At 39.2% G+C, this 25,907-nt stretch overlaps 1 protein-coding gene across 1 annotated transcript in view; it reads left to right on the forward strand.

Moving 5' to 3' along the window:
* LOC124621812 (B-box type zinc finger protein ncl-1-like) overlaps positions 1-25,907 on the forward strand; it is a 151,022-nt gene that overhangs the window by 25,552 nt on the left and 99,563 nt on the right. The window contains exon 3 of the mRNA XM_047147251.1: positions 16,901-17,048. Coding sequence (XP_047003207.1) covers positions 16,901-17,048 — 148 coding nt within the window. The remainder of the gene's footprint in view (positions 1-16,900; positions 17,049-25,907) is intronic.

The following is a 25,907-nucleotide window of genomic DNA, read 5'->3' on the forward strand; positions in this document are numbered from 1 at the left end:
GGAGCGAAGGCTATTTACAATTTGTACAGAAACCAGATGGCAGTTGTGAGAGTTGAGGAGCATGGAAGGGAAGCATTGGTTTGGAAGGTGAGTGAGACAGGGTTGTAGCCTATCCCCAATGTTGTTCAATCTGTATATTGAGCAAGCAGTAAAGGAAACAAAAGAAAAATTCGGAGTAGGAATTAAAATCCATGGAGAAGAAATAAAAACTTTGAAGTTCGCCTATGACAACATAATTCTGTCAGAGATAGCAAAGGACCTGGAAAAGCAGCTGAACGGAATGGACAGTGTCTTGAAAGGAGGATATAAGATGAACATCAACCAAAGCAAAATGAGGATAATGGAATCTAGTCGAATTAAATCGCGTGATGTTGAGGGAATTAGATTAGGAAATGAGACACTTAAAGTAGTAAAGGAATTTTGCAATTTGGGGAGCATAATAACTGATGATGGTTGAAGTAGAGAGGATATAAAATGTAGACTGACAATGGCAAGGAAAATGTTTCTGAAGAAGAGAAATTTGTTAACATCAAGTATAGATTTAAGAAGTCGTTTCTGAAAGTATTTGTAAGGAGTGTAGCCATGTATGGAAGTGAAACGTGGACGATAAATAGTTTGGACAAGAAGAGAATAGAAGCTTTCGAAATGTGGTGCTACAGAAGAATGCTGAATGCTGAAGATTAGATGGGTAGATCAAGTAACTAATGAGGAGGTATTGAATAGAATTTGAGACGAAGAGAAATTTGTGGCACAACTTGACTAGAAGGAGGTATCGGTTGGTAGGGAATATTCTTAGGCATCAAGGGATCACCAATTTAGTATTGAAGGGCAGCGTGGAGGGTAAAAATTGTAGAGGGAGACCAAGAGATGAATACATTAAACAGATTCAGAAGGATGTAGGTTGCAGTAGGTACTGGGAGATGAAGAAGCTTGCACAGGGTAGAATAGCATGGAGAGCTGCATCAAACCAGTCTCTGGACGGAAGACAACAACAACAACAACAACAACCCAGTCACTAGTAGATTTCTTGAATGATGTTCTTGGGCCAGCAGCTTGGCAAAAACGGACAAAAAAATTGTTTTCCAAACTTATTCTTTCAATCTCTGCAAGCCACCACTGTCCATCATACACACGTGCCACTATGTCATTCAGTGTCTGTCATTACATAGCATTGAACTAAGTTCTTTGCTGCCCTGTTCCTTTTATTGCTATACAGTTTTCAAATCTGGTTTGAAGTGTTGTTTTCATATGCAGAACCACTTCTTCTTTCTTGATCAGAAAATAGGTAATGCCTTTAATATTATCCTTGCAAAAGACGTACATGCCTTGTACTGTGAGAATTTGGTCTGTGGTTGGTCTTTGTAGGCTAGCTTTACTTACTTCACATTTTGTTGTACCTCTTACTCCATCACATGCATTTTTACCATGGCAAGATGCAAAAAAGTGCCATTTAGCCTCCAATTGAAAGTCTTCTTTGTGGTTGCACAGATTTGAAAAATTATTTTTGTTCTTCTACTGACTCCCTCTTCCATCTGAAAAGTATATCAGCTTATCAAACTTGGGAAAATTTTCTTTATGTAATTTGTTACATACTTTTGAAACACATGTACGGCCAAAGTGTTGTGCTCCAAGTAGTCACTTAGGATGCAAATTGAACTGCAAACTTCATCTTTTTCATTTTTAAAGTAGAGAATAAATGGATGCACTGTTGCCTGGTCATTGACCCAGTGGTACCCTTGTATTGCATCCTGAATCACTAATGGAAAATTTTTTGCAAAATCAGCTAGCACTATGCACTCAGTTTCATGAAGTTGTGGATTTTTGTCCTTCAAAAACTTACTTTGGATTTTAGAAACATAGTGGTGACTTTTGAGTTTTTGTAAGTTATTCATTAAAGATTTCAAGTACTCTTCCTGAGGTTTAACCACTGTTATCATTTCTGTCCTGTCAGTGGTGACCCACTGTTTGAAGGTAATACTGTCCGGCATTTCCTCATCATATTTGTGAAAAAATTCAATAACAGTTTCCTTACCAGGGCATTTATTGCACAAAATCATCATGCGGTCGTAACTTAGTGTCACAGATCATTAAATCTAGTAACTCTTTGTAGTTAAGATCACCGAGTTTTGCACTCACAATAATCAGTTTGACATTTTGATGGTGTAAACTAACACATGCGGAGTGTGTCCCTTAGGATCCAGCCAAAATACACCACTTAGGGTGGAGGTCACAAAATTTTGACCTTCCAGTTTTGCATTCAGGATGAGAATTTTTGAAAGCTACATAAAGTTCATTTAAATTTGACAGCACTAGTTGTTTCTGCTTTGTTACTTTAACTCCATTTATAACAACTGTTTTTCTATCTTTGCAACCTGGGCACATTCTACTGTTTCATCATCTTCAAAAAACTGCTGGATGTTTTTAATTGTTTCTTATACTTACTCCTTTCTTCTTTCCTAAAACTGGAAGAATGCCTTGCTCATTCACTAATTTTTGGGTTAGTTTAACCAAATGATGAGAATCGTTAAATTCATGAACAATTTTTTTCTCTTGACAATGAGTCAGGGAGCAAACTTAAAATTTTTAGCTTTTCCTCTTTAGATTTCACTGAACATTTAATTTTTAATTTCTCCATTAAGCTCAAATATTCAGTGTCAGATGATGCTGGTGGTAGGTTTTCTTCTTCTTCTTCAGAAATAATGTTGGTATCTGTATTATTAAAGCATGATTTCAAGTCTTTTCTAATTTTGTCTGAAAATTGTTGTACCTTATTTTCAATAGCTTCATTTCGTTTTCTGCTACTTAATTGTATTATTTTCGAAGCAGGAGATACGTCTAACTTAGAACAAGCAAAATCCAATATGCTAACAGCTTCCTCATTAGGAATATAAATGCCATTAACAAGGTTGCGTGATTCTGGTTCTGGATTCACAACGAATATTTTTGAGTAACAATTTTGGCACAGGGAATTTCCAGGAATGACATAACGTTTCACTTGGGAAGCTGTTTCATTGTCACATAACAAGGACAGATGTTCAAGTTTTATTTCCCTCAAACCTTTAGTAATAGTCTTTTTATGAACTTCAAGTGGATCACAGCACTTTCTTCCAAAAATGTGGTTGTACTTCAGAATATATTTCTTCTCATGCACAATTGTGTGCGGATTCTCGTCAGCCCACACATGTTGATTGTGAAAATTTACAATTTGATCACGTTGGAATGAAGCCTCATCTGTAAAGAGAACATTTGCACTGAAATGAGGATTGACACATTGTTGAATGAATCATTCGCAGAAGTGTACCCGTGGAGGCCAATCAGCTGCTGATAGTGGCTGCACACGCTGTACATGGTACGGAAACAACTGGTTCTCCCGTAGCACTCTCCATACAGTGACGTGGTCAACGTTACCTTGTACAGCAGCAACTTCTCTGACTCTGACATTGGGGTTATCGTCACCTGCACGAAGAATTGCCTTGTCCATTGCAGGTGTCCTCATCGTTCTAGGTCTTCCCCAGTTGCGAGTCATAGGCTGGAATGTTCCATGCTCCCTAAGACGCCGATCAATTGCTTCGAACGTCTTCCTTTCGGGACACCTTCGTTCTGGAAATCTGTCTCGATACAAACGTACCGCGCCACGGCTATTGCCCTGTGCTAATCCTTACATCAAATGGGCATCTGCCAACTCCGCATTTGCAAACATTGCACTGAGTGCAAAACCACGTTTGTGATGAACACTAACCTGTTGATGCTACGTACTGATGTTCTTGATGCTAGTACTGTAGAGCAATGGGTCGCATGTCAACACAAGCGCCGAAGTCAACATTACCTTCCTTCAATTGAGCCAACTGGCGGTGAATCGAGGAAGTACAGTACATACTGACGAAACTAAAATGAGCTCTAACATGGAAATTAAGCGTTTCTGGACACATGTCCACATAACATCTTTTCTTTATTTGTGTGTGAGGAATGTTTCCTGAAAGTTTGGCCGTACCTTTTTGTAACACACTGTATACATCCACTCTAACAGAGGTTTCAGAACATACCGACTGCAACAATGCCACATCCAGCAATAATTGTATTATTACTACAATGCCACACCCAGCTATAATGTACTTCTTTATTGACAATAAACCTAAATGTAAATGGGCATTTTTGTTACCATAGAACAAAAGCGAAAGCTCCTATTGTTTAATATTGCATTATTAAAAATAAACAAACTTAATGAATTTTGGGTGATAGTGTTAGCTAAATATATGTCACAGTTAAATTTTATAACAACAGCCATAAGATCAGTTGTAGAGTAATGTGAATTATTTCCTCATTTTCAAAAATTCGTCTTTGTTCAGTCAGATATCAGTGTTGAAATTTTTACAGTACGTTGCTATCATATAGGTGTACAAACTGCAAAAATCATATTTTTATATTCAGTCCCACCCGAGATAACTAACCCCCAACTTAACAAAAAATGAAAACTGTAAAACTTCAAAAATTTGTAAACAATTAAGGAAACATTTGTAAGTGTTCTTGCTCTATATGAGACTAGTAGTGTATGATATCTAACTATAGGAAAAAATAGACTCTCATAAATCACTCCTTGTTTGTTATTTTTGGGCCTAAAAAGTGGATTTTTGAAAATTTAGATACCAAACTTTGGACGTCATTTTGACTGGTTATTTTTTTAATTTAGGGTATTTTGTGTAGTAGTCAGTGTTGTAGAGGACACTTCTCAAAACAATCATGTCAATTGAAATGTTGTAACTTAACCCAGTGCAAAGATATTAAATTTTTTGCTAGTGTCTCCAGACTGAAAAATCGTCGTGCACCTACAAATAAAAATTGGCGCCATTCAGTAAAGGTGCAAGATAAATTATTTTAAAAAACTGTTTTGAACTTCTCAAATATAGGGCAATCACATGTAAAAAATTAAAATATTTAAAGATGGTCAAGCAACCATCACTGGACTACTTCATATGGATTGACCCATCTGTACTTCGGGCTAAATGAAATAGTTGATCTCTCTAGGTTCCAGGGTATTTATCTCTCAATTCTTGATGAATTTTCAGATTCAAAGCTCATCCATATATATAGCTTTCATACAATCTTGGGTTCACAAAGGACACTCCCTATTGCGTGGCTGTAGCGTTTTTACAGCAGAATTAGCTCCTCGTATCAGAATCCATTCACTCAACCTCAAAAAAATTTCCTAGCCTGTGACCAACAATCTACAGCTCATTAACCAATGCTAGGCGTGGAACCTGATGGTTTTTCACCATTCGTTATATTTTCACTGATCTCCACATTACTAGGACTTCGATTTTATTTCTCTAGATGCAAAGTAATATTTTAATTTCAGGGAATGAACTTGTTGGTCAGTTAGAGGAGGAAGCTACTAAGATCAAAATTTTGGAGATTTGGATACTGGGATCAAGCTTGTGATCGACAATGTGTCTTTGATTTTGGAGGCTGGGAACCGGGGGATGGTTCACTGTAGTCACCGGAAACAAGCTATAAAAAATAAGATTCCACTGCTGCATGGCAATCTTTCCTTTGTCTTCATTTGAAGTTTATCACCATGTTTTTGTCACCTTTCTGCCACTCTGTGATGATTATTGTGTGGACTGACTAGAATTGGTACTCTCTGGTGTTTAATCATAGGTCTGTATCTGCTTGAGCTCATTTGGTTTTCATAGCAATTGGAAACTGCAAAAATTATGTCCAATAAGTCGACATAAAAGTTAATGAATTACATAGTTCAAATTTGAGAATGACTTGCGTCAGCAAATATCTATGTAGAAGGGGATGTAGGCAGTTTAATATGAACATTTGAGTTAGCTTAGTATGTGGCTTCTGAGCCTTAGTGCCAGTCATTATTCCCTACATTTGGATTTAAGAATTGTGAAAACCTGTTCACAAGCATAGTGGTCTCTCAGAATGAAAAAATATTAATGAGGCATACCGGATGGTTATAATTAAACTGACTGTATTCCGAGTGCTTCAGTGGGAGCTGTATACATCCGCAGGATGCTGAAACATCACATCACTTGGCTATGCATGTTAGATTTCTTTTGTGAAGTAACTATTTTTGTAAATGTTTAAAAAGATTAAAGTTTTGCACATTAACGCAGTGGCTATTGAGAAGAAAGACCGTGCCCTGCTGGTAAAGTTGTTTTATCAGAATGGCATCAATAGCAGTGCTGCAGTGTGGCAATAGCAGTGACAGAAACAGCTACAAAAAGGCTCCATTCAATAAATGAACTGAAGAATATGATCACAAAATTTGAAGAAATGGGCGGATAAGTGGTGCGGCAAAGAGAGGGAGGCAGCCCATTCCCGTGGCAATTGTTGATGAAATTGGTGTTGCTGGAGTGGACTGTGCAGCAAGTGCCTCAAATTCTGCATCCAGTGCTTGAACTGTGTCATGGGAATTGTTTCTGCCCTGGTCAACAGTTCAAAAGCTTTTGCGGTGCATTTTACAGTGGTACCCTTCAAGATTGACAAATGTACACTAAACAAAGCCTCAAGATGGTCTACAATGCCATGACTTTGCCCTTAATTTTTTGGCCAGGGAATATTCTGAGAGTGGATAAGGCACATTTTACTCTGCGCTGTACCATGAAAGCAGGGCTGTCGCATACGGAGTTTTACTCCGCCACGTGTTTGAAGGAACATCCATTGCACCCATCTTACGTGACTGTGATATGGTTTCACCAGCTCCTTTATTCTTGGTCTGTTTTTCTTTGAGGGGATGACACCTTGTCGGCTGTTAGGTGTACAGTGAAATATGCATATTACAAGGGCATACTTGTGCAACATATGATTCTAGCTTTGCAATATCGCAGCTTCATCCACACCACTATTTTCATGCAAGATGGGGTGACCCCTACATGTCGCTTGCTAGGTAAATGATTTGATTTGAGAAATGTTCATTAGCGATCACTTCATCACCTGACAGTTAAGAGTGTGGCCTTCCAGATCACCTGACCTAAGTCCATTTGACTTCTGGTTGTGAGTCCATCTGAAAGCTCATGTGTTTCAGTGATGTATCCAGACTCTTCGTGATGCGAAGGACAGCATACGAGGACATATTGCTCTGACTACACGGGCAACTGTCGACAGTGCCATGTTAGTGGATGCACCATGTTGTGGAGTCGGGAGACCGTGTTGAACGCATGTTGTAACTTGTGACTATGTCCTAATAAAAGTGCCAGAACCACTGTTATCATGTGTTTGACCGTTTCTCCATTTTTCCTGCACCCACACCACATTCTGACTGCTTACAGCACCATATTTTCTCGTGATGGCAGAAAGTGGAACTATTATTTTTTTCCAGCATATTTCATAAGTGCACTGATCAGTGAGCATACCTGCAACATTTCAGTATCTTGCGATGTCTACAGCCCGAACTGCAGCGTTTGAAACACCATCAGTTTAATTATAACCACCCGATGCTTGTAAATTCGATATGCGTTCTCAATGAGGAACTGATGCATCTGATTCAACCTAATGATCACAAGTTGAAAACAAGTAAACTCTTATATTGAAATGTATTTTAATTTGTTTCATTTTGACTTCATTTCAATGCTGGGAAAATATGTGAACACAGTGAGCTATTAAATTGCTTACCACTTGTATAGCTGTTGACACAGCTGTGATATACTGCTTACATCCAAAGCATGATGTAGAGAACCTCTTAGAATTCCCCAAGAAGTCACATATCTGAAATAAAAACCCACTACTTAAAGAATGTTGAGAAGCTTAAATACTTTTTTATGCCACTTGAAAGTAAAAAACTTTCATCAACCGGAAGGTTGATTCAAACACTACACTGTTTTACTAGACATGGTCCTGTTGGAGATGGTATGCCATAGCCTTTCTCAAACCTGTGAGCTGATTTACTCAGCAAGCTATTGGGAGGACCTACAGTTTAACGGGGACTATGAATCATGGTGCAAGTTGGTATTTTTCACATTAACAAGCATTGGCAAAAGAAAAAGGAGAGATAGTGACGTACTGAACTCAGTCTGCGGTGCAGCTCAGTGTATTTCACACATTTTGGTTTTGAGCAAATAGTGCCACATGAACAGTAAAACCATAAGGTGTACAACTTTGCGTCCACTGTTTGCCGATAGGTGGCGACAACGGTAAGTAGCGGTCGAAATAAACAGATCGCAGATGTCAGGCAGTTAGCTTGGACCTCGGTCAACATAACCTCATTCAGACATTAGTCTACTTTTGTCTGCAACATAAAGTTGTTCTTGATTTGAAAATTTCAGTGTACGAGCCTAATTCTCGTCATTTGCGGGAGGTGTTACTATGAAGAAAACAGCGGCTGTCTCATTGAACGCTCTCAAGTATGTATGGTAAGGATGCTGATCGTGAAAGAACGTGTCGTGAGTGGTTTCAAAGCTTATAGAACAATGATTTTAATGTCTTATATCGTCATAGTGGTGGAAGAGAGAATGTTTTCGAAGATGCAGAATTGGAGACATTCCTGAGTGAATACTCATGTCAAACTCAAGAAGAATTGGCACTATTAGTGGGAGTGACACAGCAAGTCATTTCAAAATGTCTCAAGGCTTATGGGTATGATTCAGGAAGAAGGAACTTGGGCCCATGTGAGCTGAAACCAAGAGACATTGAACGGCGTTTGTGTGTTTGTGAAAAGTTGCTTCAGAGGCAAAAAACAAAAGGGATTTCTGCTTTGCATTGTGAACGGGGACGAAAAATGGGTTCATTACGATGGCCAAATCGAAGATTCATGGCTCCAAGATCTTGCTCTGCATTTGGTGGGACCAGCTCGGTGTCATGTACTATGAGGTGAGGTGTTAAAACCAAGTGAAACAATCGCAGGTGCTTGTTATCGAACCCAACTAATTCGTTTGAGCAGAGCATTAAAAGACAACTGGCCGCAATACAGCGAAAGGCAAGATAACGTGATTTTGCAGCACGACAACGCTTGACCCCCACGTTGCGACAGAGATGAAAACATACTTGGAAACATTAAAATGGGTAGTCCTACCCCACCCGCCATATTCTCCAGACATTGCTCCCTCTGACTATTACCTGTTTAGATCAATGGTGCATGGCCTGGCTGACCAACACTTCCGATCTCATGAAGAAGTCACAAATTCGATTGATTTGTGGATCGCTTCAAAAGATGATCAATTTTTTTGACCCGGGATTTGTACACTGCCCGAAAGGTGGGAGAAAGTAGTGGCCAGCGATGGAAAATACTTCGAATGATACATGTATAACCAATGTGTTTCATTAAAGTCTCAATTGTTGGGGAAAAAACAGTGGAAGCAAAGTTGTACGCCTTGTATATGTACTTGATAAAATATGTTTGAAGCTCTTGCCCTTATGCGCAAGGCGTAATGCTTGTAATATTTATTATAAAGGGTTACTTGAAAATCTGCTTTGCTGTGTTAAGACTTACCAGAAATGGGCATCAGAATGTTTACGGTATTTATCTGAAATTTTTCAGTGGCCATTATTTGCATGAAGTTATGCAGTGTAATTAAAAATATTTATGCAGTAACTTCTACATTTCTTTCCTGTGGGTTATGTGGCAACAGATAATGTCACAAATAGATATGTGTAGTGGTGAGATGCTCAACGGCACTACATTATTGGTATAATACCCAGTCTTGTGAAGTACATTTGATCACAAGTTTTCCAAAAGCAGTCTTGAGCAGCTTTTTAGACAGCCGACACAAAAAGGAAATATTTTAGACTTATGTAGCTACTAACATGTCTGGCTGTATGACAGTGTCAATTAAGAGACAGGATTACTCATCATGATGTCATTATTGTGACAATGGTTACTGAAGTTAACAAATCCATCAAGAAAGCGTGGAGAGTGTTTTTGCTGGGAAGAGGTGTTTGCATCTCACTTAGACAATGAATGGACGTCATTTGGTTCCAGCATTATGGTTGTAGAGAGGTTATGGCCAAAGTTTAAACAGATTGTAAATTGTGCCATGGACAAGGATGTGCTGAGCAAAGTTTATACTAAGGATGGAAAAGACTCGCAGTGGTTTAACCCTTTGATCGCTGTGGGTGAGTTACCTTGTCATGCTCCACTGCTCTCTGGTGCTGAGGACGTAGCCTCTGGGTTTTCTTGAGTACTATTCATGAGTTTACATGTTCTGTTCCACCATATAAAAAGTTTAGAATATTCATCGTACAACATGTGTGCCTTCTTCGCATGCCATCACTTGCAAAAAATGTTTCAGTATCTTGAACTGTTCACAAAATATGAATGTTGTCACAACTACATGATTCCCTATATGCAGGGATGGCACCAAGGGTTGAAAACAAATAAGTAGAGTTCTATATGCCAGTGGCCACTTTCTTGGCTTGCATTTGTTGCAAATCACTCAGTGAAAAGTCCTAAGTGAATGGAAAAAAAAAAAACCACCACCAGGTGTCTACTGTATGTGAGAAGGGTGTAGAACAGACCCACAAAATTACAAACCAATATCCTAAACAATGATTTGCTTCAAAGTTCTCGAACATACTCTCAATTTGAGTAAAGTAAATTTCATTGAAACTGAGAAGCTTTTGTCTGTAAATCAGCTTGGATTTATAAAGCATTGATCTTGTGAAACTCTTTTCTCACAAGATATCCTGCAAACCATGGATGGAGGGCAATGAGCAGATTCCATTTGACACGGTGCACCACTGCAGACTATGAACAAATATACAAGTATACAGAATAGGTTCCCAGGTACATGAGTGGTTCAAAGACTTCGTAAGTATTAGAACCTAGTATGTTGTCCTCAATAGCGAATGTTCGTCAGAGATAAGGGGATCATCAGGACTGCCCCAGGAAAGTGTGATTGGACTGCTCATACTCTCTTCTGCTCATTTATCTTCAGATAAATGATCTCAAGGATATGGGAACAGCAATTTATGGCAGTTTGCTGAATGGCAACTTGCTTTAAACGTAGAATAATGTAAGCTAATGCAGCTTAGTAGGAAAACGATCCCTCAATTTTTGAATTCAACATTGATTGTGTGCTGCTTGACACAGTCATGTTGGCTAAATAACTAGTCGCAACGTTACAGAGCAGTATGAAATGGAACGAGCATGTAAGGATGGTAGTAGGAAAGGCAAATGGTCATTTTCAGTTTATTTGGAGAATTTTAGGAAAGTGTGGTTTATCTATAAAGGATACCGCATAAATGACACTCGTGTGATGCATTATTGAATACTGTTAGTGTGTTTGGGTCTCCACCAGCTTGGATTAAGGGAAGATACAAGCAATTCAGAGGTGAGCTGCTAGATTTGTTCCCAGTGGATTCAATCAACATGTGAGTATGACAGAGGTGATTCATGAACTCAAATGGAAATCACTAGAGGGAAATCAAATTCTTTTTGCAAAACACTATTGCGTCCATTTAGAGATGCGTCATTTGAAGTTTACTACCTCAGATGTACATTTTGCTTAAGAATCATGAAAATTAAATGAATTAGGGCTCGTATGGAGGTATATAGTTGGATGCATTTACCTCATTCTGTTTGCGAGTGGAACAGAGAAGGAAAAGACTAGTAGTGGTACCAGGTATCCTCCACAGTGCATCGTATCGTGGTTTGCAAACTATATATGTAGATGTAAATAAGTGGGCCAGTGACCATATCCTCCCTCCTAGAGCTACTAGAGATGGTTGCACAAACTAAAGTTATGTATACAATAGTTACTTTTTCTCCTATATCCAATTCAGGGAAAACAAGAGATGTCATTGTGTGTCTTAAGTATGTACCTCAGCAATGTGAAAGGAACTGCGATATTCCTTGCAAATAGTGGGAACTGTTCTTTCCTCTGTGTGTCATAATACAGTATAATTGCTAATAAACAGGAAAAAATAATTTTTTTTTATATGTGCAAGAACTGCAAAATAGGATGAAAAATGAATATACAAACAGTGAAAAACAATTACAATTTTTACTTTCTGTTGGTCATGCATTTACTCCCATTAATCATTCAGTGCCATATATACATCCAGCTCTCCAATGAAAACAATCAATTATTGACCAAATTATTTAATTGGGTGCATCAATAATCTAATCACCAAACAGCTGCAGAACACACACATAAAAGAAGATTGTAATTGGCAAGTTTTTGGAGCCAGTGGCTTCTTCTCCAGTCTGAAGGGTTGAAGGGAAAGGAAGAGGGGTGCAGGAAAAGGAATGGAGAGGTCTAGGAAAAGGGGTAGATTTCAGGAAAGTCGCCCAGAGCTGCGGGTCAGGTGAGACTTACTGTACGGGGTGAGAAGGAAAGACTGATTGTTGAGTTCTGCATTGGATAACATTTGAAAACCTGAGATCTTAAAGGTTGAAGACAAGGTAATATGCAGACAGAGATCACTGATTCAACATCATACATGAGTTAAGAGTGAAAAGCTAAGTGCATTGTACGTAACATGTGGAAGGGGAGGGGGGGGGGGGGGGCGGTAAAAATAGATGGGAAAGACAATGAAAGTTGTAGAAAACTAAAACGGAATGAAACAAATAGCAGTTACAGTGAAGAAATGCTGAGACAGAAGAAATTAATGTAAATTAAGGCCAGTTGGGCGGCAAGAACCAAGGACACATTGTAGTGCTAGTTCCCACCTGTGGAGTTCTGAGAAACTTGTGTCTGGGCGAAGAATCCAGGTGGTGCGTGTGGTGAAACAGGTCACGAATGTCATGTTATAGAGCATGTTCTTCAGCAGGATATTGCGAGTTGCCTACTCCCATTCACCTTGTTGATAATTTGGTGGTAGTCATGTCGATGTAGAAGGCCGAACAGTATTTACATAACAGCTGGTATATTACGTTGTTTTGCAGGTGGCTCTCCCTTTGATGATATATGTTTTGCCAGTTACAGAGCTGTTATAGGTGGTGGTAGTAGGGTGCATAGGACAAGTCCTGCAGTGGGACAGTCACAGGGGTAGGAGCCATAGGATAGGGAGATGGATGCAGAAGGACCATAGGGTCTGAAAAGAATATTGCAGAGTTTTGGAGGGTGACTGAAAGCTATTCTAGGTGTGTTGGACAATATTTCAAACAGAATATATGTCATTTCAGGGCTTGATTTTAGGAAGTCATGGCTCTGTCGAAGTAGCTGATTAACACATTCCACACCAGGATAATACAAAGTCACCAATGGTGTGCTCTGGACTACTACTTCACCTTTGAGGGGCAGACATACAGACAGATCAGGGGTACAGCTATGGGAACCAGGATGGCTCCTTCCTATGTCAACCTTTTCATGGGTCACTTGGAGGGGGCTTTCCTGAGATCCATGTCATCAGCCCCTGGTTTGGTTTAGTTGCATTGATGTCATCTTTACCATATGGACTCATGGTGTAGCGGACCTGCTAAAATTCCTTGAATCTCTGAATAGCTTCTCCAAATTAAATTTCACATGGTCCTATTCAGAATCCCATGCCACTTTCCTTGATGTTGATCTCGTCCTCACCGAAGGCCAGCTACACATTTCTGTCCACATTAAACCTACCAACAAACAACAGTACTTACATTTTGACAGTTGCCATCTTTTCCATGTCAAACATTCCCTCCCATACAGCCTAGGTATCTGAAGCAAATGTATTTGTTCGGATGCAGACTCTTTACAGCAGTACACCACCATTCTCACCTCAGACTTCTCTGCATGTAATTAATCCACCAGCTTAGTTAAAAAGCAGATTTCCAGTGCCATCACATCCAATCCTGGTACTGCTGATCCCTTCAAAAAACAACTTTGGAGCACACCATTGGTGACTCTGTATTATCCTGGTCTGGAATGTGTTAATCATCTACTCCAACAGGGCCATGACTTCCTGAAATCGTGCCCTGAAATGAGATCCAGTCTGTCTGAAATTTTGCCCACCACACCTAGAATAGCTTTCCGTTGCCCTCCCAATCTCGGCAATATTCTGGTCAGACCCTACGTTCCTTATGCACCCATCTCCCTACACTATGGCTGCTACCTCTGTGACAGTCCCCAGTGCAAGACTTGACCTATGCACCCTACTACTACCACCACCTAAAACAGCCCTGTAACTGCCAGAATGTATGCTATCAAAGGGAGAGCCACCTGTGAAACAACACGTCATATACCAGCTGTTGTAAACACTGTCCGGCCTTCGACATCGGCATGACTACCACCAAATTATCGATTAGGATGAATTGGACATAGGCAGTGGGTGTATAATGGCAACTCTCAATATCCTGTTGCAGAGCATGCTGTACAACATGACATTTGTGACCTCGGCGCCTGTTTCACCACACAGACCATCTGGATTCTTCCCCCAAACAAAAGTTTCTCAGAACTCCGCAGGTGGGAACTAGCACTTCAACGTGTCCTTGGTTCTCGCCACCCACCTGGCCTAAATTTACATTAATTTCTTCTGTCTCAGCATTTCTTCACTGTAACTGCTATTTGCTTCACTCCGTTTTAGTTTTCTACAACTTTCATTGTCTTTCCCATCTGTTTTGCACCCCCCCCCCCCCCCCCCCTACCCCCCGTCCCACATCTGTTATGTACAATGCACTTAGGTTTTCACTCTTATTAACTCATGCATGATGTTGAATCAGTAACCTCTGTCTGCATATTACCTTGTCTTCAACCTTTAAGCTCGCAGGTTTCCAAATCTCGTCCGATACAGTCCCCAACAATCAGTCTTTCCTTCTCATCCCGTATGGTAAGGCTCGCCTGACCCACGGCTCAGGATGACTTTCCAGAAATCTACCCCTTTTCCTAGACCTCTCCAGTCCATTTCCTTCACCCCTCTTCCTTTCCCTTCAACCCTTCTGTCTGAAGGAGGAGCCACTGGCTCCGAAAGCTTGCAATTACAAGTGTTTTTTATGTGTTCGTTCTGCCACTACTTGGTGAGTAGATTTTTTATTTATCCAATTAAATAAACTTGCCAGTGACAATGCCTCAGAATTGTGGATTTCAAAGTTTTCTTCACAGTTTCTGTATTACAGATTGCAGGAGGCTTGGGAAAAGCATGAATGTCTACCATGGAAAACTAGTAGTAGTAGTTACTATTTCAATATCAGTGCTTTATTGTACAGAATCTTAATTATCACAGGATCTGTATCAGTATAGGGTATAACATAGTTGTTTTCATGAGCATGTTAGCTTAAATTGAATGCAACAGAATTGAACTAACAGTAGTATCGTACAATTGATAACTTTCTCATCACATATACTTTACTGTATGTTCCACACATGAAGTAGCATGTTTGCTGCCTTCGTTGCGTTTGAAGGGCAGATATTAACTTTTTCTCATGTTTTACTCTGAAGTTTAGAAAAAACACATTCTCTCTTACTAGCCAAACTACCAATATCGGATCCCTAATCCAGCCTACTTAGAGATAGAATGTTGATATGTGTTTCAGAAATTTATCTTGTTTTTCACAAAATTCTTGATTCCTGACACAATGTCTGCTAGTCACAGTGCATCTTCAAGAATGTAATTCTGACATTTTGAATGCTTCTTACTCATGTTTACATGGATACTTCTTCTGATGATGATGATGATGATGATGATGATGATGATGATTAAATGAATGGAAAATAATGAAATAACTACTGAACAGAAAAAATCTCTGTAGAGTTTGATCTGCATTGCCAAACTAACTTAATGGGAATGTTATCCATGGTATAAATAACTAGAGAGTAAACTGGTGTCATACAATGCATTACTTGAATTTATATCATAGTTAGCCTATTCCACAAATATCTGTTCCTGGTGTTTTACCATGATCTGTCAGTGACCTTAGATACTAAAGATAAGGGAATGCAGATGTCAGTTGTACATTGAAGACCTCTGTGATTGTAAAGCGAGTCCAGAAGTACTGTCCGTAATGAACTCAATGTTGATGTGACGGTAAACCCAATCTTCCTTCCTTCCTTCCAGAGAGAATGCTGTATGAGAAATATTGAAGAACAATGAAGGAAATGGGAAAACTTAGAACACAAATAAAAAAGTGAGAGAAATGAATACGAGAGTTAGTTTCGTGGGTTGACATAGTTGAAAGTAAGGAAGATCTTATAACTGTTAATTGAAATATCCTCCGTGCTCTGCTATCGGCACTGTTTAGGTTCAGATTAAATAGAACAAAGATGGAAGGGATAAAAATAGTATAAAGGAGAACAGTTATCAACATAACTGTGTGTGTGTGTGTGTGTGTGTGTGTGTGTGCGTGTGCGCGCGCGTTTGTGTGAAAGGGGGGGGGGGGGGTGCAGGGGGTTAAAAATCCCAAGTGGACATGTAAAGTATGAATTAAAGATGTTCTTTAAAGAAAGAGTAGAGAAAAAAGTTAAGGAACTGCCCAGCTAAATGCAGAACATCTTCTGAAATTAATTTTACTCTGAAAGAAGCCATATGATGAGGAATAGGGAGGACATAGTAAATATAGAATATTTGAAACAGCTATTCAAAGTATGTTTATATAGTAGGGGTGGGAATCCCAAATAATTGTTTTAGAACATGGAAGTACATTCAGCTTTTTTAGATGGCCCTTATTACTTTGCCAGCATTCTTCGACAAATCTTTTATATAAACAAACATCACACTAAGACATATAATAAAAGTAACCCAGTACACCATCAAAGATTTTTATAAAAAATATTTGATGAAAATCATTTACAGTGTAATGTGGGCTTAAGTGCCAAATTAGCTGTTTCTAAGGCAACTGGTATGGTTTGCTAGAATAATGCAGTACTTGCTTTTTGAAATGAAATGTGCTAATGGATTGTTTGCAAAAGTGGAGTAAAATAGGGATAGTTGTAATTTAACTGCACTTGTGAGCATGTTGGCTTACCCAAAGACACCATAGAGTAAATAAAGTGTGTTAACAATAATTTTGTGTGTGTGTAACTGCATTCCTCTTGTGTTCCAGTATGAAGTTCACGAATCCCCGTGTTCTGTCATGCCTGCACGTCTTCTGTGAATCGTGTATCGATAAGTTACTTATTGATGAGTCTGGAGATTCTGGAAAACGGGACAGTATTGTTACATGTCCGAAGTGCAAGCAGGAAACAAAAATAGTAAGTTATAATGTTATTTATTAAGAAGAGTACTTCTTTTTTTAAATCACATCTTCCTATAAATTAAACAAATTTATATGAAATAATAGAAATTCAAGGCTGCAATAATATTATGAAAAGGATAGATTGCTACTCATATATAGTGGACATGTTGAGTCGTAGACAGGCACAACAGAGAAACTGCTAAACAAAAGTCACCTTCTGACTTAAAAAAACACGCACACACACACACACACACACACACACACACACACACACACACACACATTCATGCAAATGATGCAACTAACATACACATGACCACTGTCTCAGGCTGCCGAAGACAATCTGGCCTCGGCATCCTGAGACAGTGATCATGTGTGCGTGTGTTGCATTTTCGTGAATATGTCTGCGTGTGTGCGTGCATTTTCTTAATTCAGAAGCAGGCTTTTTGGGAGAAAACTTACTGTTCAGCAGTCTTGTTGTTGTGCCTGTCTGTGACTCAACACTTCCATTATATCCTTTTCATAATTTTATCACAAATTGACGTGAACAGTTTACCAAGCAGTGGTGGGACAAAACACACACAAAGGTTAAATAATTTTGCAATCTTTGGGTTGAAGGGGAAGGAATTGGGATGGAGGAAAACAACTGGCGAGGTTTAGGGTGTGTGGAGAGTTCGGTAAAGTCGTCCAGAACTCCAAGTTCTGGGAGACCTACCAGACGGGCTGAGAAGAAAGTCAAGTCTCCCTGACGCAGGGTTCTGGACGACTTATCTGAACTCTAACGATTTTCTTAATCTCACTAGTCCGTTTCCTTCACCCCTATTCCTTTCTCTACCGACCTTCTGCCAGGAACAGCTGCCACCGGCTCCAAAAGATTGCACATTTCTTTTATATGTCTGTTTTCTCTTGCTGCCTTTTGGGGAGTAGACTTTTTATGTATACAATTATATTATGTTTTCAATAATTGATTATTTCCATTGATAAATTCGTTATTGTTGCTAAATTTTCTTGGGCTTTCATCTTTGAGACCATGCCATCATACTTTTTTATTTCATGCTGTTCTTACAGTTAGCATTATTATTGCTAAGATTGAAGAGTTGTTTCTAATAACTATAAAAATGATATTGAGAGAGATAAGCCTATGCTCCCATTGCAGGAATCTTGTTCAGAAGTATAATATCTTCTGAAAACAATATAGTTGTTGAATCTTAGCTTGTGTTAGAATTTCTGTTTTATGTGACTTCAGTATCAAGATGACTTAGAAACCAAAGGGAAGATGCGGAGTCTGTGAATTGCGAAGAGAAGGGGGGAGACACAGAATGAGAAGGATCAGACAGACGATAACCAATTGTAGAAAATATTTGGGGAAGGGGCAGTAGGAGGGAGAGATAGTAAAAAAGCCAAAGATAGATAATGCTAAAAGAAAATAGAGAAGGGAAATAAGGAAAGAATAAGGTATATTAGGAGGATTTCAGAGATTATCGTAAAAGAGTTGTATACTGCAGCAGGTGTGTTGTTGTCTTTCGCCGCGCGGGTTAGCCGAGCGGTCTAAGGCGCTGCAGTCATGGACTGTGCGGCTGGTCCCGGCGGAGGTTCGAGTCCTCCCTTGTGTGTGTGTGTGTGTGTGTGTGTGTGTGTGTGTGTGTGTGTGTGTGTCCCCTTAGGATAATTTAGGTTATTTGTTGTCTTTCACTTACACCAACCTCATCAAATCATTCCAAAAATGTGCCTTTTGTTCATTTTCAACCTGTCACTTGCAGACTTCTGCACATTATTTATTAGAAATAGCTGGGAAAAAAAGAGTTATTAAACATTAGTTGCAACTTCTGTTCTGAATATTTTGCCTTGGGATGTAGATGACCTGTGCTGGTCATGCAAATGATGATGATAATAATAATAATAATAATAATTCAGTGATTCTGTTAAGGTTGATCCACGTCAAGTAAGTGCCAACTTTATGAAAAATTCTTTTAACTTAAAAGCCTCTGCTTTTGTGTACTGGTGAATAAGAATGTATTACGGATTAGCCTTTTTAAATACATTTGGCGACAGCTACACTTCTTCAAAAATGGCAGAAAATCATTGTGAGCCTTGAAAGGCACAGCTTTAATCAGCCATAAATTGTAATTTTATGGATGAATTCAACAAGAATTGGCAATATGATACACATGCATGCTGACTTCTGCTTTTTGCATGATAGCCTCTCCTCTATGAAAATTTTTGGGTGCCAAATTTTGAGCAGTTATGCAGTCCATATATCAATTGCACGTTCTTTGGTATTTTTAATCTTTCTATGTATAGAAAGAGTGTTCTTTAAGCTTCACAAGCTATATAGTTAAATTTTAGACCCAGGCCTACTAATGGATGAAATGATCCCCCAAAAGAGCAGTGAAAGCAGCCAACCAGAGAAACCTTGCCTCAATATCACATCATCCTATAGACTGTCTTGTCATGTGTGACGAATCGAGTGGTGGCTAAGTGGGAATGCCAGTGGCTGGAAGTGGGTGACAAGAATCTGCGTCCAGTCAAGCTGACTATTCGCCACATGGCACATATCCTTTCCGACTCTTCTGAGGGCAAAGTGATCCTCACTTGCCTTTGTATCGGTCACTGCCCAATGATGCATACATAGCTTTTGTGGCAAGAAGACCCACTGGGATCCAGTGTTCTTATGTAGCGTAACACTCATGATGGACTTTGTTTTAACACCCGTATGTGTTGTATGCTGATAAGAGGGAAGCTTTTGGTCTGTTGAGGGACTTAATGTCCATTTTAGGTGATCATAAACCATCGGCACAATAATTGTTGGATGTTTTGTGTGGTGTCAGGATTCCTGCCCAGTTTACTGTGAAACCCCTATTTTATCGTGCTGTCCAGGCTTAAAAAAATGCAAAACTGAGGAAAATGTTAAAAGCCCGCAAAATACTGGAAAAAACATATGTAATTGGCATACGTGGTTAAAAATCGCAATCCTCTCCAATGCTTTGTATAAAATCTGTCTAAGTGAAGGAAATCACCCAGTGCAATGTTTATACGATAATGTGTGGTAATGAATTTCATGAGTTCTTAAAAAATCACAGATGTGTCTTAAAAAATCACATACATGGAACAGCAAGGGAAAACTCGTCATAGAATTGGAATTGGTATCTGGGTACAAGGTAATCCAGCTATTTTCCATCATGCTATGACTAAAAGTTATATGTTCGGAACACACATTCTTTAGAGATCATCCTTTGTACTTACCCAGAAAAAAGCAAAAATTGATGAACATGTTGAATTAAACCAAAAACCTCATAGCAGCTGTGTGATTAAATAGTAAGCATAAATGCAGACATCTGCTTCATGACAAACTTTGTCACCATTTCTGTTATTGTTTAATGCTTTTCATATGAGCCACACTTCATATGCTCACCTTCATTAGGCCCGATGAGAGAAAGAGAGAGGCGTGAAAAAATGAGTTTACTTCCGCAACTGACATTAAAAGCTTATTAGAAGTCGGCTTGGTGAATTTCTGCACACTATGTAAAATGTAAATTTGAAAGAAAGTTCATGTGCTTCAGTTTCGATTCAGGACCTCTATCACTGCTGCCAATCTTACTGTCTACAGTGTGTTTGGTGCTAAGTATATACATGAGTAGTTAGTGTATGTAGTTGTTGCAACTGTATAATGTTTGATTTGAACAGGAAAGTCTTCAAAATATGCTATCGCAAAACTCTTGTTCTATTTCCATGTGAAATATCTGCCATAGTGCATCATCTGGATGAAAAGTACTGTTTCAGCACTCCACAAAATGCTTTCACCTCTGCCTGCACTCCCATCATTGAAGGGCTGTTCTCCCTTTCCACACATCCCGTAGGCGTGCTCATTTTACATGTGGTAGTGTGGTGTGATGGCTGCACTGGCTATCGGGTAACTTAACAAGTCGCTAGTCAAAAAGAGTTCACTAGCTGGAAATGGGCGATGTTTTCTCGATTGCGACTGAGCATATGCTTTGAGACTCGATGTTTGAATTTAAAAGGTTGATGATTGATATTGTTGCTGAATACAGTATATCGGGAATACATTCAAAAGGATGAGGCAATTACGAGTGGCACAAGAAAAGGTGATGGCTGGGCCCCTTCGTCATGTATTGGCTTGGTCTGGAACACATCGCGTTGACTGTCTTGTTTTTCCATTACTGCTGCTACCTGGCAGTAGTAGTACCATAATTGCGCAGTGAAGCTAAATGTTGCAAGTTGCGTTGGCAATCGTTCGTGGATTACATCAGCATTTCCTCTCTCACGTGCCGGCTCCACAATGGCCTAAGAAATTCCCTTAACTCTGCCACCACCTGTGGTGGGAACCATCTGTCTTTTGTCACTTATAACTTGTTCAGTTACATTGAATGTCAATAGGAAGAATATGGGACATAGTCAAGCCAGACATCGAGTAATAACTAAGAATCAAGGTAAACCTTACTAGGAAGAAATGTAAAATCAGGGAATTTTTAGCATTGATCACAAGGGTTTTTCACAGGGGCTATGCATGTATAGTGTAGAATTGCGAAAAATGTAATATGGAGGTTCCACTGTAATTGGATGGAGGTTTTAATGTGATTTTTAGTGGGTGGCTCATCTTTTTAGTTCTGTGATCAACCTGGCCTATTACTGATTTTTCCCTGTTTTATTTATTCTTTTGACATGTGACAATGGTATGACTAGATCTGGTAGCCCTTGTATGTGGCATTTTCTATTGCTGTGGCAATCGTTATATGGCCTTCAGTTACTGTTTCAGCAAGAATACACTTCATTCACTACTATCATGATCTTGTGAAAGAGCACTGATGATAAAGCTGTTTAGCGCCCAACAATTTTAAATCTTTCCATCCATTCAAGCTTCAGAAGAAGTATACTTTAATTTGTGGGGACGTAACCTTGTGGAGTCACCTTGAATGAACCTCTCTGGACCTGCAGTTAATTCACTCTGATCAATGTTTGTGACAGTATGCTTTGTATCTTGTAGGACCATAAAACATATTTGACCATAAAACATATTTTGATTCCAAGTACTGTACTTACTACAAATTTTTTGATTTGTGCCTGCTTATGGCTGAAAAAACAGCACTCGAAGGTATTACTTTTCATGCGCAGTGTATATGCTCGAATGTGACAGTGGGTAAACAGAAAGTAAAATTACCTTTTATGTCAATAAAATACAAGTGTAATTATGAAGAAATAAATTTCCAAGGAATAAGCTCTAATGAAACAAATATAAATCCATGCCTACTTACAGATGAAATTACTCCAGAAAGGTTTTTTTAAATTTATTCCTGAAGAAATTTCAGTCATCGTCATTTAGGACATTATTGGAATTATTGTTGAATATGCTGCCAAGACACTGTTAGACCAAGGTTTTAAATCTTGCACTGTCGGGAAAGAATGTCTTTTAAGCTGCAGGATCTATATAGTCAAATTTTAGACCCATGCGTACTTAGGGTTGAAATGACCCCCCAAAAGGTTTTATAAATTTATTACTGATTTCTATTTTCTTCATTGTTATTGAAAACAATATTGAAAATACTGCCAAAATGTTTTTACACCATTGTTGAAGGAATATATTTGCCTTTGAACGGTAAGTTCCTTTTTCATTGCATAGTGGGTTAGCTTGCTCTTTGACAGTTTTGTGACTGAAGTAATTTGTGTTTTATGTCTTTTGTGAAGCAAACCAAGAAGTTGTGGTCGAGGTTGCACTGACTCTCATAAGTCTTCACCATTTTACTGTGGTGAAGTCAGCTTAAGCCAGTGAAAGAAATGTAATTGTTCGACAGAGCGTGTAAAACTTAAATCTCCACATCACGTTACAAGAGATGAGCAAATTTGTTCATACCATAATGCTCTGCTGGTGGTAAAATTTCAATCTCTGCAAAATACCTGCTCTAATCCATTTGGTAAGAAGAAATATAAAGTTAGGGTGGGTGTATATCCGGTTAGCATTGCTCATGTTGAAAAGTTGAAATTGTTGACTAATAGTTTTCAAGCCTGGCAGTACATTTCATCACAGATATAGACAAGGACTTGCTCATAAGAAATTATAGCCCCAGGATGAGTAAGAATCAAAATATAGGTGTTATATGGATGCAGTTGATGCCTGCTTCACAGTGAATGCTTCACTACCAACTCCTGAAGATTCGCCTTTAAAGCTTCAACAGATTAGCAAACGTGATGCAATGTATTAACATAAGGCAGAAAGTTCAGAAAGTACAGGGTGCAGTCACCAAGTATATAGCAGCAGCTGTTGATGAGGGAACACACATGGTAAAGCAATGCCAGAAATGTAAAGATATGGTTATTTTAATTAATGAACTAAAATTAAAGTATATCATTCAAGTCATTCTGGTAAAGTTCAAGTTTTGACCCTGGCTTCTGGCAGTTGGAGTATAGATGAAACAGAAAAGGTATTTAGTATTCCCGCAAGAGTGGTGAATCAGGGCATCTTGGCAGTACCTGCAAAATGGTATGGAAAAAGTCTCTCTGATCAAATCAAACATCAAGTTCTCAGCTGTGCCTGGCAAAAATGATTACATGTCAGTAACATTGGGTGGTGAAAAAGTTCATACTCAGAAACACCCCCTACCTTGGTATTTGAAAGAAATGTACATAGCCAGTTGTAAGCAACATGGCAGTGATTGGGCTTCTTGCAGTTTCGCCAATGCAGACCAAAATGGGATATTGCAGTTGGTGCTGATGCTGCACTCTATTTGTGTGTGTGTTGTAAGAGGTCTGTTCAAAAAAATTCCTGAACTTTGTCCACAAAATTTTTCTGCTATTACCTTTCACTTATTGTGCATGGTCTCCATTGAAATACTCTCCTCCACAATTGATACACCACTCCCAATGTTGTTTCCCCATCCAGAAGTAGTTTTGGTACGCCTCTTGCTGGATCGCGTGAAGTGCCATCTGCGAATTGTCTTTTATCTCGTCTACTGTTGCAAATCTTCATCCTTTCGATGAGGTTTTTAACTTTGGAACTAAAAAAAAAGAACGGCAGGGGGCTAGGTCTGGAGAATACAGAGGATGAGGCAACACAGTGATTTCAGTTTTTGTGCAATAGTCATACACCAACCAGGGATGAATGTACGGGTGTGTTCTTTAGATGCAAGAGCCATGAATTGTTTCACCACATTTCAGGCTGTTTACTTCTCACATTTTCTCGCAGGCGTCGCAACGCATCCCGATAGTACTATCACTTAACAGTTTGTCTCTGTGGCACAAATTCATAATGGTGAACTAATCCTTCAAAGTCGGAGGAAACTATCAGCATGGCTTTGATATTTGACCCGATCTGATGAGCTTTTTTTGGTCTTGGAGAATCTTTCCCAACCCATTGTAAAGACTGAAACTTGGTCTCAACATCATAACTGTAGACTGCGTTTCATCACCAGTCAACTATTTCTCTTAAGGAGCATCTCATTCTCATTTGCATGATCCAAAAGCTCTTCAAAGATTGTGAGACAAGGGGGGGGGGGGGGGGGGGGCACCAAATTCATATTATTGAGGAAAAAGACCTTGTTTCACAAAGCGCCTAGCATCCAGCGCATGTTGGTCTATCGATTACTCATATGATTTTGAACACATCCCTGTTGGTTTTTGAACTCTTTTGATCAAATTCTAGATTGATTTCTGAATGAATCGTAAATTGATTTTTGAATGCGTGCGTACTGTACGTGATGTCTCTGCCAGGGGAATCCCCGTTGCATCTAGAAAAATACTTTCCTGCAGACAAAAGGGGACGGGTCGATACGAGCTGAGCGAATAAAGCTGAAAGGGTGAATGACAATTGCTGTAAACTGTTCCTGGTTGACTGGGTTTGCAAATCATCAGCGTTGTTATAATTACTAGCGAATTCCATCGATTCGGGCTACCACAGTGGAAATAAACGACTAACAGGAATAACAGGCAACTAAGATTACGTGTTGTCTTCTCCGTGTATCCAAGAAAATGAAATTTTGACAGAAAATTTTTGGCCAGACCGGTACACTACAGTCCCTGGCTAGCAGCCGCTAAAGTTCTATTCTGGGAGTAGCGCGGAAAACGCGTTGTACGAGCTCCTAATAATGCGTAACCGGAGAACAAATGGGGGATAACTAAACCTGTGATTGTGGCAGGGTTAGTGAAGTTAACCAGAGAAAAATTTTGACACTGGCAGGAATAGTTACAGAATTGGTGATGACAAGATTGTTTGTTAGAATGAGGAAGGAGAACAAACAGAGACTGTCACAAATTACGAAAGTATATGACGATTCCAAATTTATATAAAAATTACATACTACTACTTTTCGATCTCATGCTTCTGAAGCTAGAGAGTATGAATGAAATGTGAAATTATTTCCTAACATTAAACTTTTTGCTTGTAGTAGGCCTAATGGGCTTTTGATATTGGTGCTTCCTGAATTATATTCTGTCGTGTTATAAAAATGACCATTTGTGCCAAAACAAGTCTCGTTTATTTGGTGTGTGTAACAACTGCTGCAATATTAGGCAGGCCTATTTCGTTTTATCTAGCAGACAGTGACAAAATACACGTAATCAGATCGAGAAACCACACCAGTCTTGGGTGGTGGTGGTGGTGGTGGTGGTTAGTGTTTAACGTCCCGTCGACAACGAGGTCATTAGAGACGGAGCGCAAGCTCGGGTTAGGGAAGGATTGGGAATGAAATCGGCCGTGCCCTTTCAAAGGAACCATCCCGGCATTTGCCTGAAACGATTTAGGAAAATCACGGAAAACCTAAATCAGGATGGCCGGAGACGGGATTGAACCGTCGTCCTCCCGAATGCGAGTCCAGTGCCAGTCTTGGGTACTATTTGTATTAACAGCTCTTCTGATATTAGACAACGA

Source organism: Schistocerca americana, chromosome 7 (assembly GCF_021461395.2).
Source record: "Schistocerca americana isolate TAMUIC-IGC-003095 chromosome 7, iqSchAmer2.1, whole genome shotgun sequence".
NCBI lineage: Eukaryota > Metazoa > Arthropoda > Insecta > Orthoptera > Acrididae > Schistocerca > Schistocerca americana.